Source organism: Palaemon carinicauda, chromosome 38 (genome assembly GCF_036898095.1).
Source record: "Palaemon carinicauda isolate YSFRI2023 chromosome 38, ASM3689809v2, whole genome shotgun sequence".
NCBI lineage: Eukaryota > Metazoa > Arthropoda > Malacostraca > Decapoda > Palaemonidae > Palaemon > Palaemon carinicauda.
The window spans coordinates 28,118,034-28,131,180 of record NC_090762.1 but is presented as its reverse complement, the minus strand read 5'-3'; the positions used below and the strand labels follow the sequence as shown (position 1 = coordinate 28,131,180).

The 13,147-nt window shown below is 48.2% G+C and overlaps 1 protein-coding gene across 1 annotated transcript in view; it reads right to left on the bottom strand.

Moving 5' to 3' along the window:
• The window catches only part of LOC137630506 (TBC1 domain family member 20), a 78,779-nt gene that overhangs the window by 26,982 nt on the left and 38,650 nt on the right, over nt 1-13,147 (bottom strand). Inside the window, exon 2 of the mRNA XM_068362015.1 lies at nt 10,759-11,323. Coding sequence (XP_068218116.1) covers nt 10,759-11,184 — 426 coding nt within the window. The 5' untranslated portion in view covers nt 11,185-11,323. The remainder of the gene's footprint in view (nt 1-10,758; nt 11,324-13,147) is intronic.

Sequence of the window (13,147 nt, the reverse complement as noted above, 5' to 3'; positions counted from 1 at the left end):
TTTTCACCATAATCACAACGTAAGTATAAAAATTAATTAGTACAAATATGGAATATTATACATATAGGTGTTGGACAGTTAGGCTAGGCCTAGCGACAAGTTCACACAACAGATGGGCAAACCTTAACATTTTTCATCCAAAACTAGTCTTAAAATGTTTGAACAGAAATCTTTCTCTCACATTCTCCCCCCCCCCCTTCTCAGACATCGGGGAACCATCACCCCCCCCCCAATACAATTAAGAAAACAATAGATTTCCTACGCTTCGCGGTGCTTGACTCGCGGATTTAGAATGCTCCTCGCAAATACAGGAAAATTAATTTTTAAAAACTATCGATCGCGTAATTGAGGAATCGCGTAATTAGAACACGTGTAATTCGGGACCCTACTGTACTTGTCTATCTAGGAGCTTGAGGTGCTTCAGACCACTTGTTGTGCAGCCACCACAGGACCTCTCGAGAACATATCCATGTTCATGTGGGTTATGTCTTGCAGGTAGTGGGCCGTGAAATTTGTTTGACGTTTCTACATGCCCACTTACAATACCTGTGCCAGAGTACTTTCTCTTGAACGCCAGGGACGTTGCAATGCCCCTGATGTCATGAGCTCTGGGTCGTTTTTGAGGACGGTGGTCTGGAATGAGACCGAACTCAATGACTTAACGGATCCAGGAGGAAATAGTGTTCCTCGTGACCCTCCTATTGACCTTCTCCGTGTTGACAAACAGCGCTGGCACACCAGGCTGAGCTGCTGCTGTTCTTTTTAAGTAACACCTCAGACTCTTCACTGGGCAAAGTACCACTTGGTCTGGATTTTTGGTTACAGAACATAGACTCTATCGGAATTGACCGAATCTAAGATCCAGAAAACCAAGATTTTCAGTCTTAGCAATAAACTCGGGGACAAAGCTAAATATTACTTCCCCCCACCTCCTTGAGTAGGAGATATCAGAAGATAGACCATGAAGCTGACTGACTCTTTTGGCCGAAACCAAAGCGACTAGGAATACCATCTTGCAAGTAAGGTGGCAGTCTGTTGCCTCTCGTAATGGTTCGTATGAGGGGCCCTTCAGAGACTGAAGTACCCGAACCACCTTCCAAGGAGTAGGTCCAAGTTCCGACTGGGGACAAGTAATCTCAAAACTCCGAATGAATAAGGAAAGTTTCAACGAGGAGGAAATATATACGCCGTCAAGTTTAAAGGCAAGACTGCCGAAACCTAGAGAAGCATTTCTCCCGGAAGGTGTATTATTATTCTTATTACTTGCTAAGCTACAACCCTAGTTGGAAAAGCAGGCGCTCCAACAAGGAAAATAGCACAGTGCGCAAACGAAACAAGGAAAACTAAAATATTTTAAGAACAGTAACATCAAAATAAATAATATTTCCCATATAAACTATACAAACTTTAACAAAACAAGAGGAAGAGAAATAAGATAGAATAGTGTGCCTGAATGTACCCTCAAGCAAAAGAACTCTAACCCAAGACAGCGGAAGACCATGCTACAGAGGCTATGGCACTACCCAAGACATGGAGAACAATAGTTTGATTTTGGAGTGTCCTCTTAAAAGATCTGCTTACCATGGCTAAAGAGTCTATTCTACCCTTACCAAGAGGAAAGTAGCCACTGAATAATTTCAGTGCATTAGTTAACCCCTTGGGTAAAAAAGCATTGTTTAGTAATATGACAAATTCGTAGATAAATTGTATTTTTCCTAACTATACAAACCTTAGCTATTTAATAGGGGTATTACTTTCGGCGTAGCTGAAATGGTGAGCTATTAATTTTTAACGAGGGTTTACTACCCACACCATGTTAGCGGGGGTAGGGGAGGGTAGCTTGCTACCCTCCCCCCTCTCACACACCTGTGCTTGAGCTCACTTTGCTTGACGGTAGGACTTCAAGGGGGATAGGGCTGGCGGGCAAGTTTGGTTAAATAGCTAAGGTTTGTATAGTTAGGAAAAATACAAATTATCTACGAATTTGTCATTTGTTCTGTAACTGGAATACAAACCACGCTATTGGGTGACTCACCCATTAGGAAGGGTGGACGTCCCAGCCAATCTGACTTTTGGGTTTGCCCGGGGGCTCCTTATTTGAGTGTGTCAGCACCCAGGAAATAAGGAGTCCCTGCACCTCGCTAAAACCTTGCTACGCAAGGTCTGCAGCCTACGCAAGCTGTGTGTGAAGGTATGAAGAAGTGTGACTCGTCCTAAAAAGTTGTTCTGAAGTTCTTTAGATGGAAACTTGTAGACTAGGACTTTCCCAATACCACCTCGTCAGGGTTTGGGGATGTAACAGTATTAATCTTAATGCTAGGAGCACAAGGGAGCATGGTTTACCTGCAGTGGTTTGAGGTCAGCTATGCAGAGAACCCAGGATGCTGCTTTCCCAAAGAGAGGGGATGATGAAGGAAAGAATAAGGGCCAGTCAAACCTTTTCATTCATGCAGACTAAAACCGGGTAACAATGCCCTCAACCTTCTGCTACTTGTCCAATAAGGAGTTTGAGGTTTTACACCAGCTGTTGTGCAGCCACCACAGGACCGATAGCGAATATATCGAGTCTCCTGTGGGTCACGTCTTGCAGGTAGTGGGATGTGAATGTTGTTTGACGTTTCCACACCCCAGCTTGAAGAACCTGCGTCACTGAAAAATTTCTTTTGAAGGCCAGGGACGTAGCTATGCCCCTGGCATCATGTGCTCTGGGGCGACGTGATGGAGGAGGGTCTGGATTCAGAGCCAGGTCAATGACCCTGGAAATCCTTGCAGAGATGGTGTTCTTGGTGACCCTCCTCTTAGTCCTTCCTGTGCTGACGAATAGTGCTGGCACACGAGGGTGGGCTGCAGCTGTTCTTCTGAGGTAGAGCCTCAAGCTCCTTACTGGGCATAGTAAGAGATGGTCTGGGTCATCTGTTACAGTACGGAGACAGAAATCCGAAAGGAGTCGAATCGAGGATCCGCTACTCCTGGATTCTGAGTCAGCAATAAACTCAGGGACGAAGCTGAACATTACCTTCCCCCATCCCCTTGAAAGGGCGATGTCGTACGAGAGACCATGAAGTTCACTGACTCGCTTGGCCGAGGCCAAAGCTAGTAGGAATACCGTCTTCCAGGTTAGGTGGCGATCTGTTGCCTCGCATAATGGTTCATAGGGAGGTCTCTTAAGAGACCTGAGAACTCGAACAACGTTCCATGGGGGAGGTCTCACTTCCGACTGAGGGCAGGTAAGTTCATAACTATGTATGAGTAGAGAAAGTTCTAGAGATGAGGAAATGTCCATTCCTTTCAGCCTGAAGGCTAGACTTAAGGCCAGAGCGATAGCCTTTCAATGCCGAGACAGAAAGGCACATTTCTTCACGCAAATACACGAGGAACTCCGCTATTGTTGGAATAGTGGCATCGAGTGGAGTGATACCCCTTCCACGACACCAACCACAGAAGACTTTCCGCTTTGCCTGGTAGACTGCTGCCTAAGACTTTCGCAGGTGTCCAGGCATCCTGTTCACAACTTTTTGCAAAAATCCTCTCTCAGAGAGGAGATGCTGGATAGTCTCCAGGCGTGAAGCCATAGTGAACCTACGGCTTTGTGGAAGATGTTGGCATGACGTTGTTTGAGTAGATTGTGTCGGGAAGGGAGTTCTCTTGGTAGCTCCATTAGGAGTTGCAGAAGGTCCGGGAACCATTCCGCGTGATGCCATAGCCGAGCTATGAGGGTCATTGAAAGATTGACCAATGTTCTGGTCTTGTTGAGTACCCTCCTCATCAGACAGAACGGGGGAAAGGCGTAAACGTCGATGTTGTCCCACCGTTGTTGGAAAGCATCTTGCCAGAGAGCCTTAGGGTCTGGGATTGGGGAAAAGTACAGCTGGAGCCTGAAGTTCAGGGCCGTTGTGAAGAGGTCCACAGTCGGAGAACCCCACAAAGTCAGGACTTTGTTGGCTACTAGATGATCCAAAAACCACCGGTACTCACTATCTGAGATGCTCTGCTCAGGTTGTCGGCGAGCACATTCCTTTTGCCTGGATTGAAGCGTGCCGATAGTGGTATTGAGTGGATTTCAGCCCATGTCAGTATCTCTACTGCTAGATGGGATAGTTGCTGCGAAAAAGTACCTCCTCCTTTGTTGATGTAGGCCACTACTGTGGTGTTGTTGCTCATCACCACCACAGAGTGACTTGCCAGGTACTGTTGGGACTGTTGAAGGGCCAGACAGATGGCCTTCATCTCTAGGAGATTTATGTGGAGGTACTTTTCTGACTCTGACCACAGGCCTGAGGTTGTGTGGTGCAGCACGTGGGGCCCCCACCATTTTTTTGAAGCGTCCGAAAACAGCATCAAATCCGGGGGAGGACAAGAAGGTCCCTTCCTTTTCGTAGGTTCTCATCTGCCACCCACCACTTGAGATCTGTCAGTTTCGCAGGTCCCATGGGGATCTGGATGTCTGGGGATTCGTACGCTTGATTCCACCAGGACTTGAGTCGCCACTGGAGGGATCTCATCCTAAGGTGAACATTGGGAACTAGACGGGCCAGCGATGAAAGGTGACCGAGGAGACGTAACCACGATTGGGCTGGAAGTTCTTCTCGCCTGAGAAAAGGTCTTGCGACCCTCCTCAGCCTTGCTATCCTGTCATCTGATGGAAAGGCTTTGGGGAGATTGGTGTCTATAACCATGCCTAGGCATACCAGTCTTTGATTGGGAAGCAGTGAAGACTTCTCGAGATTTACCATGATCCCCAGATCTTGGCAAAGTCTCAAAAGTTTGTCTCGGTGTTGAAGAAGGGTTGACACCGTGTCTGCTAGGATTAACCAGTCTTCCAGATAATGGAGGAGACGGATGCCAATCCTGTGTGCCCAAGATGAAACTAGGGTGAACACTCTGGTGAAGACTTGATGTGCTGGAGAGATCGAAGCACAGCACCTTGAACTGGTACTTTCTCTTGTCTAGGCTGAATCTTAAGTACTTCCTTGAAGACGGATGGACTGGGATCTGGAAGTATGCGTCCTTTAGGTCCAGTGTGCACATGAAGTCTTGCGGTCTTACTGCTAGTCTGACCGTGTCCACCGACTCCATGCTGAACGGAGTTTGTTTGACAAACTTGTTCAGAGCTGAGAGGTCGATGACTGGTCTCCAGCCTCCAGACGTCTTCTTTACAAGAAAGAGTTGACTGAAGAAGCCTGGAGATCCGTCGAGGACCTCTTGGAGAGCGCCCTTCTTTAACAGGGTCTGGACTTCTGCCAGAAGGGCTTGCCCCCTCCCCAATCCCATGGCAAGGGAGTTCAATGACACTGGATTCGTCGTCAGGGGAGGTAGAGATGTTATGAACGGGACGGACGCGATATCCCAGACTGATTACGGAAATCGTCCAGAAATCGGCCCCGAGTTGCTTCCACCTGTTTAAGCAACTTTGTAGGCATCCCCCCATTGGTGGACATGCAGGGGGACTGCCTATCCTAGCGTTAGCAGCCTCGGCTGCTCCCTCTAGGATTCTTGCCTCCCCTGGAGGACTTTTTGCCTTTCCTTTCTTTGACAGGAAAGGGCTTGGACACCAAGGTCTTCGCTGCTGTTGTTGTCTTAGTGGTCTTGACTGGACGGGACTGCTGTGGTGCTGGAGGCTTATAGGGCTTGGATGTTAAAGCCCTAAGTCTCTTAATGAGACTTCCTCCACCTCTCAGCGGCATGTTCCACATCCTTACGGCTCGAACAAGATGGATCCCTCTAGAGAGGAATGTCTGAGCCTATTGATCTCGGTGCTAGGGACCTTCTGATGGAATCTCTCAGCTACTGCATCCCGACGTTTCAGAATGATATTTCCCCACAAGTTCGAGACTTGGTGGGCCAGAAACTCGATCGTGCGCGTACCTGAGAGAAGGAAGGTTTCCATAGCTTTCCTGGTACGTTCTTTGGAAAAATCCTCAGAACGTATCAGGATACATACCTAAGGTCCCCAACCAGATATCGAGCCACGAAGTGGCTTGCATAACACACTTCGCAACTTTCTCCTGGTTGAGGATCTTGGCTGTCGAGAACGAGACCTGCCGGTTGGAGAGTCTCTCAAGAGGGACTCCCCTGGTAAGCTCTTCCTGTGAATGGTGAAGAGGAAGAGCTAAACAAGGCGTCTTAAGGATCTTGAAGTACCTCCTCTGCGAAGAGGTGGAAGGAGCTTGTTGGTGGCACTGGAACGGTTGGAGGAGGACATCTTGGAGAGCTGTAGAGAGATCTTGTCCCTGGTACTCTTAACCCCTTGAGACCAGGGCAGTGCTGCACTGGTCTTGGAGGGTTTTTGAGTACCAAAGACACGGTCCAAGACCGTGTCCTTGTCCTCTCGAGGAGGGATCTCTGGGTCAGAAAACCCGTTGAGAGCCCTCTTAAGAGTCAGAACCTGCCAAAATGCATGTTCTGACTCTTGCTGGTCTTCTCCTGTTGTAGGACTTCCTTCTGTCCCCATAGGCTCTTCTTGGAGAGAGTCATGGACGTTCCTCGAGTGGCTAGCTGGCTCCATCCTAGTCGTAGTAGAGGACTTCGGCAATGTTTTGGAGTCCTTAGATTCCTTCCCAGGAAGGATGTAGGACTCCAACATTGACGAGGGTGGCATGTTCCTTTCAATCCCTGACTGAGTAGACACCTCGGCGCGAAGAGAGGTTTCTCCCATTGGTGCGATGGGGGAAACTCTCTCCTCGCGTGATTCCCTTGGGGACGGGAAATCTTCGTCTGAAAGGGAAGGAGAGGCAGTCTGGGGAAAAGAAAGAACCTGCCTCGAAGGTCTGCGTGGAATCAGTTTCGCCCTTGAGGAAGTTACTTCGTCTGGAACTCCTCTTTTTCTCTTTAAAGGGGTAGAAGCCATGGATCTGTTCCCTAATTCAGAGAAGACAGGCCTTAAAGCCTGCGTTACGGCTCTGATCAGTGCACCGAACCAGGGCTGTTGGCTGACAGATGCGCTGTCAGACATACACTTTGAAGGGACAGGAATTGAAGGATCTCTGGGAGGAGTCCTCATCATTAGTGGGTTCGCATGTGATGGCTTTGGGATCCTGGACCCCTCTAGATGTTTCCCTTCTCCCACAATGGGTGGTGGTATGCGCTTGTGCGGAGGGGAATGAGGCGATGGCGACCTTGCCGTGCGTAGCTCAGCAGTCTCGCGCGCGGGAGGATATTGACGTTCTCGCGAGAGAGAATAATGGGGCTTGCGCGCGAGGGAGAATACCGGGGCTTGCGCGCGCGGGAGACTGTTGGCGCACAGGAGCACGTGCGGGAGACTGTTGGCGCACAGGAGCGTGTGCGGGAGACTGTTGGCGCACAAGAGCATGTGCGGGAGACTGTTGATGCGACAGACTGTTGGCGCGTACGCGCGTACCTGTACCAGCCGTAGGACGCGCGCGCAGGAAAAAGATCCCTAGCGCGCGGCCGTGCAGTTGAATTATGTGAGGCGTGTGGGTGCGAATCCTTTGAAGAGGATAGGCGAGCGCGCGGGTATCCTTGTGGATGCAAGCTGGAGAAGGCTGGCGCGAAGGCGAGCGGTGGCGCGATGGTACTAGTTGGCACGTGGGAGAAGCCAGCTTTGTTGACTTCCCAGCAGCGCCCAGATCAGTAGATCGTTGGTGCGCAGGAGAGTTAGCTGGTGGGCGCGTTTGCGCACAGACAGGAGACTGATGGCGCGCGGGAGAGTACTGGATCGCAGGAGATCGCTGGCAAGCAGGAGAGCGCTGGTGCGCAGGAGAGCGCTGGTGCGCAGGAGAGCGCTGGCGCGTAGGAGAGCCCTGGAGCGCAGGAGGTTGATGGCGCGCAGCTGGGCGCGGGTGCCTAGGGGAATGCGCCAAACACCCTTGATGCCCTGTTTTAGGGTTTAGTGATGGGCTACTAAAGAGCGCTCGTCAGGTTTTGTTGGCGCATAGCACATATCTAATTGGCGATCCTTAGCGTGCTCAGGTGAAGCCTTGTTAGGCCTATGTAAAAAAAGGTGACGGCAGGTCGGCAGGTCTGTCGGGTGGAAGGTCAACGTGTCCTTTAAAAGGACGACCTTCCACTGAAGGAGATCGCGAACGATCTGCAGAAAGGTCCAGGACCAGTGCAGGAACAGTGGTAGGTGATTGGTCTCGAGGCTCCTCTGCAGTAGACTGCATCAAAGGTGATGAACCAAAGGGGCGCCTCCTCACCGCAGGTGAAGGAAGGCCTCTTTGGCGAAGAGGAAGGCGAGCCATCCGACGAATGCGCCCTCTGGGGGCCGATGGATCAGCAAGCTGACCTTCTGCAGTCCTCCGAAGAGGAGTCTCCATAAGTGAACTCCCCCGAGGGGAAGAAACACCAGCAGGAGAGACTGATGATGGACTTAGTTTCTCCCTCGTACGTTGAACAGAGACGGGAGAAACTAAGCCGTCAGCTACTGTAGGGTTTGAAGAGGCAGAGGTGATGGGCGATACCGCATTGGATACCTCTGACACCACAACGTCGACAAGAGACAGAGGATCAACCTCTGACGGTGACGGCGAATGCTTGACAGTGGCACCTAATCGGATGTAGTCAAGCAAAACCTCCTTGGAGAGCGAACCCGTAAGCCCCAAGGAGGACCAAAGCTGAAAAAGGGGGGTTAGTGACATATCCTCCCTAGGGGGGCGAGGTGGAGCTGCTTCGCTAGGGGAAGCAGCGTTATCTCTCAAGCCCCGAGGTTGGTAAACAGTACACTGGTCTGCGCTACCACTCGACGGTCTCTCGAAAGAGACCGACCGAGTGGGAGCTTCGGAGGAGTTTTGGGCAACGGAAGAAGAGGCCTTGGGTTTTTCTCCTTTAAAAGGAAACCTTCGAAGGAGAAATATCCCATTTGGACTTCTTCTTCCGTCATCACAAAAACCTCTCCCACTGGAAGGTAGACCACTCCCTACACTCACTACACCTGTTGTTGCTATCACACAGTTGGCCCCTACAAGAAGGGCAAAGGGCGTGGCGATCAGTCTTGACAGCCGATATGAAAGTTCCACAAGGCCGGTCGGGAAACCCAGGCCAGGTGCGCATGATCGCAGAGGCCAACTTCACAAACAGAACTAGAAAAAGAAAAAGACAAAAGCATTAAATGGCTGCCAAATGACAGCGAGGATGAGAGCGGACACATCCGTCTACCATCCGAGCCGAGAGCAAAGTGAGCTCAAGCACAGGTGTGAAGGGGAGAGGGGGTGTGGTTTAGCAAGCTACCCTACCCTAACCCCCTCTAACTAGCGGTGTGGGTAGTAAACCCTCATTGAAAATTAATGGCTCATCATTTCAGCTACGCCGAAAGTAATACTGTACCCCTATTAAATAGCGTGGTTTGTATTCCAGTTACGGAACAACTCAGAGTGTTGTTAGGTGTATGAGGGCAGAGGAGAATATGTAAAGAATAGGCCAGATTATATTCAGTGTATGTGCAGGCAAAGGGAAAATGAACCGTACCCAGAGAGAAGGATCCAATGCAGTACTGTTTGGTCAGTTAAATGACCCAATATCTCTTCAGCGGTAGTATCTCAATGGGTGGCTGGTGCTCTGGTCAACCTACTACAAGGAACTCCACTATTATTGGAATAGAAGTATCAAAAGGAGTGATACCCTTTCCACGACACCAGTCACAGAAAACAGACCACTTGGCCTGGTAGACCGACGCTGAAGAGCGTCTGAGATGTCCAGCAATTCTTACCGCAACTCGTTGCGAAAAGCCTCTCTGTGTGAGGAGATGATGGACAATCTCCAGAAGTGTAGTCAAAGCGAAGCTACATCTTTGTGGAAGATGTTGGCATGTGGCTATTTCAGCAGGTCGTGACGTGGAGGGAGCTCTCTCGGAATCTTCATGAGGAGTTGAAGAAGGTCCGGAAACCATTCTGCTTGATGACATAGCAGAGCTATTAGGGTCATCGATAAGTGCCTGCTTATTCTAACCTGGTTGAAGACTTTTTCATCAGACAGAATGGGGGAAACATGAACATGTCTATGTTTACCTAATGTTGTTGGAATGCATCTTGCCAAAGAGCCTGGGGATCCGGGACTGAGGAACAGTACAGCGGAAGCCTGAAGCTCAGGGGCATTGCAAACAGGTCCATAGTTCATGGCGAACTCAGCACACCGCACCGTAGGCCACTCCCTTCACTCAGAAAAGGGGGATTCCTGCAAACAGGAATGGCCCCTGCAGCAGCTACAAAGGTCACGGTAGTCAACTTCTGGCTTGCCCATGTACCGACCAAAGCCCTTGCCGGGCTAGCGAGACAGCCGCATGACTGAGAAAGGAGCCAACGTAAATAACAGCCTTGCAATCGCACAATGTTTAAGAAAAAGCAGACCAATTAGAAATTTCTAAAACAAGCACTGGAAAGTATGTCTACTCTTCGGTGGCCAAAGTCAGTGTGAAGGTAAGCGCTACCTGTCCAGTTTCTAGCATCTATTAAAGGTTGAAGGATTGTATTACATATAAAAAGAAAGGGATTACTCAGTGTGCAGTCTGTATTGACAATTCATTAAAATTATAACAGCAGAGTTCCAGCTACACTGAAAACATACTCCTATCAAGGTTGTATATACAGTACAGTATGTAGGAACCAAAGTGCATTTCCACAAAAAAATCACAAATAGTATCTTATTTATCTTTATAATTTAGCTAAATGCACTAATTCAACAATATGTACATGCTTAGAGGTAAACAAAACAAACAACAAAAATCTGTACAGTATGATTAGTCATCTATCAAAAAATTTATCTGTACAGTACATCCAAACTACAAGCTAACAGATTGCCCCTTACCTCATTTTCACCAGATATCTCTTCCTCAGTAGATGAATCCACTAAATCATCTACTAGCTGTTTACCAGCCAGCTCCATTTTCCTATCTTCATCGCCACTGCTCCCACATTGCTCATCTTCTTTATCAAGTGCACCAGGATCCAAAATCTCTGGTTCAGAGAACTGATCACCACCATCTGCAAGGCCTTTTGAGTCCAGTTTTTCTGGTGACCCCTTTTCATTCAGCACCTCGGGAAGTACTTTTGATTCATCAGTTTTTTTCTGGGCACAGTTATCATTTACAAGGCCATCTATAATGTTGTCACTTTGAGTCTCTATCATGTTTTTTTTAGCCACATGGCCAAGAGTATCTATTTGATCTTTATCACCAATGTCATCTTCAGAAGACTGATTTACGTGATTGACAATACCACCCTCCATTGCCATGCTTTTTGTTCCCAAGATACTAGACAGAAGACAGGACACTAGATGACGAATTTTTCATTGTAACAGAGTTGTGTTATATCCAATAGTAGTTTTTATTCAATATCACTACTCATTTGCATATAACAATAATACTTGACACCTGTGAAGAAAAACATTAAGAATTATCTCATGAAATATAACTTGGTGCAATCTTAATTAATCCTAGATTAAATTCACAGGAACAATTTAATAAGAATATGTTTATCATCAAGATAATTTATATCTTTCCCTAACTAATAAAAACCTGGAGTTATTTATTTGGATTATCTTTCGACAAAGCTGGAAGGTAGCCATTTGACTTGACGTACGAGGTGACAACCCTGCCCAACCACTTGAGCGGGTAGGCTGGGGGTGGCCGGGGGTACCTAGCCACCTCCATATATACTCTCTCAGCTGTGAGGTACGTCACTTTTGATTGCAGTGACAGGGACGTCACTGAGTTGTGATAGTTCTGCAAGTGGGGCTGACAGAGCAGATTGGGCCATCTGGGGAGTTCCCTTGGTACCTCGGAAAATAACATCAGGGGGTCTGGGTACTACTCTGCATGTGGCCATTTGGAAACCACTCAGATCATCCTGAAATTCGGTGTATTCATAACCCTACTGACGATTCTTCTGACCATCAAGAACGGCAGAAAAGCCTAAGTGTCAAGGCCATCCCAAGGAGGTTGAAAGGAGTCAAGCGCCGCCACCTGACCTGATGTTGGTGAGCAGTATATTGGAAGCTTCCTGCTGGAGCTCATTTCAAACAGGTCTATCACTGGGAACCCAACAATGTCGGGAAACTTATGGATGAAGAGACCTTGGAAACTGAGTCTGTTGGCAATGTCGTTCTTCCAAGCGTGAAGAACCTTCCCAAAAGGTCTAGTGCATTGTCGGCTGCCCATAAGTGGGCAGGCTTTATTAACTTGCAGAGGTGGTGAGAAGTCGTCCCTCCTTAATTGTTGATGTATGCCACTACAGTAGTGTTGTCGCTCATTAATGCTACCAATTGGCTTAACAGCAGTTGTTAAAAGAATGGCAGCATTAGAAGTGCTGTCTTCAATTCTAGCAGATTGATTTGCAGGGCCTTCTCCTCCTACGACCAAAGGCTTGCTTGTTTTGTCTTCCCAAATATGCACCCCAGAGCTCCTTTGTGTGCCCGGAAATAGAAGCATCTTCAGTGGTGGGCATTCTAGGGGTGTCCTCTTTGAGAGAGTTGTCTCACAATCACAAGTGCAGTTTTCCAGGGATGATAGGTAACCTAATTGTTGTGACTTGTGCAGGAAGGGTCGCACTACTCTCCTAAGTCTTGTGACCACTTTCTGAAGGAACACTTTCCCTATTACTGTGTCTATCCAAGTGCCTAGGTAAACTACCCTCTGTTTAGGCTATAAGATGGACTTCTCTAAATTTATCTCAATCCCCAGATCATGATAAAATGAGAGAAGTTCATCTCGTTATTGGAGGAGCTGTTTCTGTGAGGATGATAGGATCAGCCAGTCTTCCAGGTATCAAAGAAGACAAATACCTCTGAAGTGAGCCCAAGCCAATACTAAGGTGAACAGTCAAGTGAAGGCCCGAGGGGCATTCGACAATCCAAAGCAGAGGACTTTATTCTGACAGACCTGCATCTCTTAGATCTACTGAAAGCATGTAACTATCTCCAATTAGAATTTAATTCATAGCATAGGTACTCATTCAAAGCTGAGAAGTTGATGACTAGTCTCCAACCGACCATCGACTTCTAAATGAGGACCAGGTCCTGGAAAAGTAGCAAGCCCTTTTCCACCTCTAATATCAAGAGGAGGTGGGTCTCTAAGCATTAATAGTAGATAAATGATGTCATAGGTGCCCGAGTGAGGGGATGATGAGAGTCAATGATAGGAGACAGTAACCATATCAAAGGACACTTACCATCCAGGCTTTTGCCCCATGATATGCCA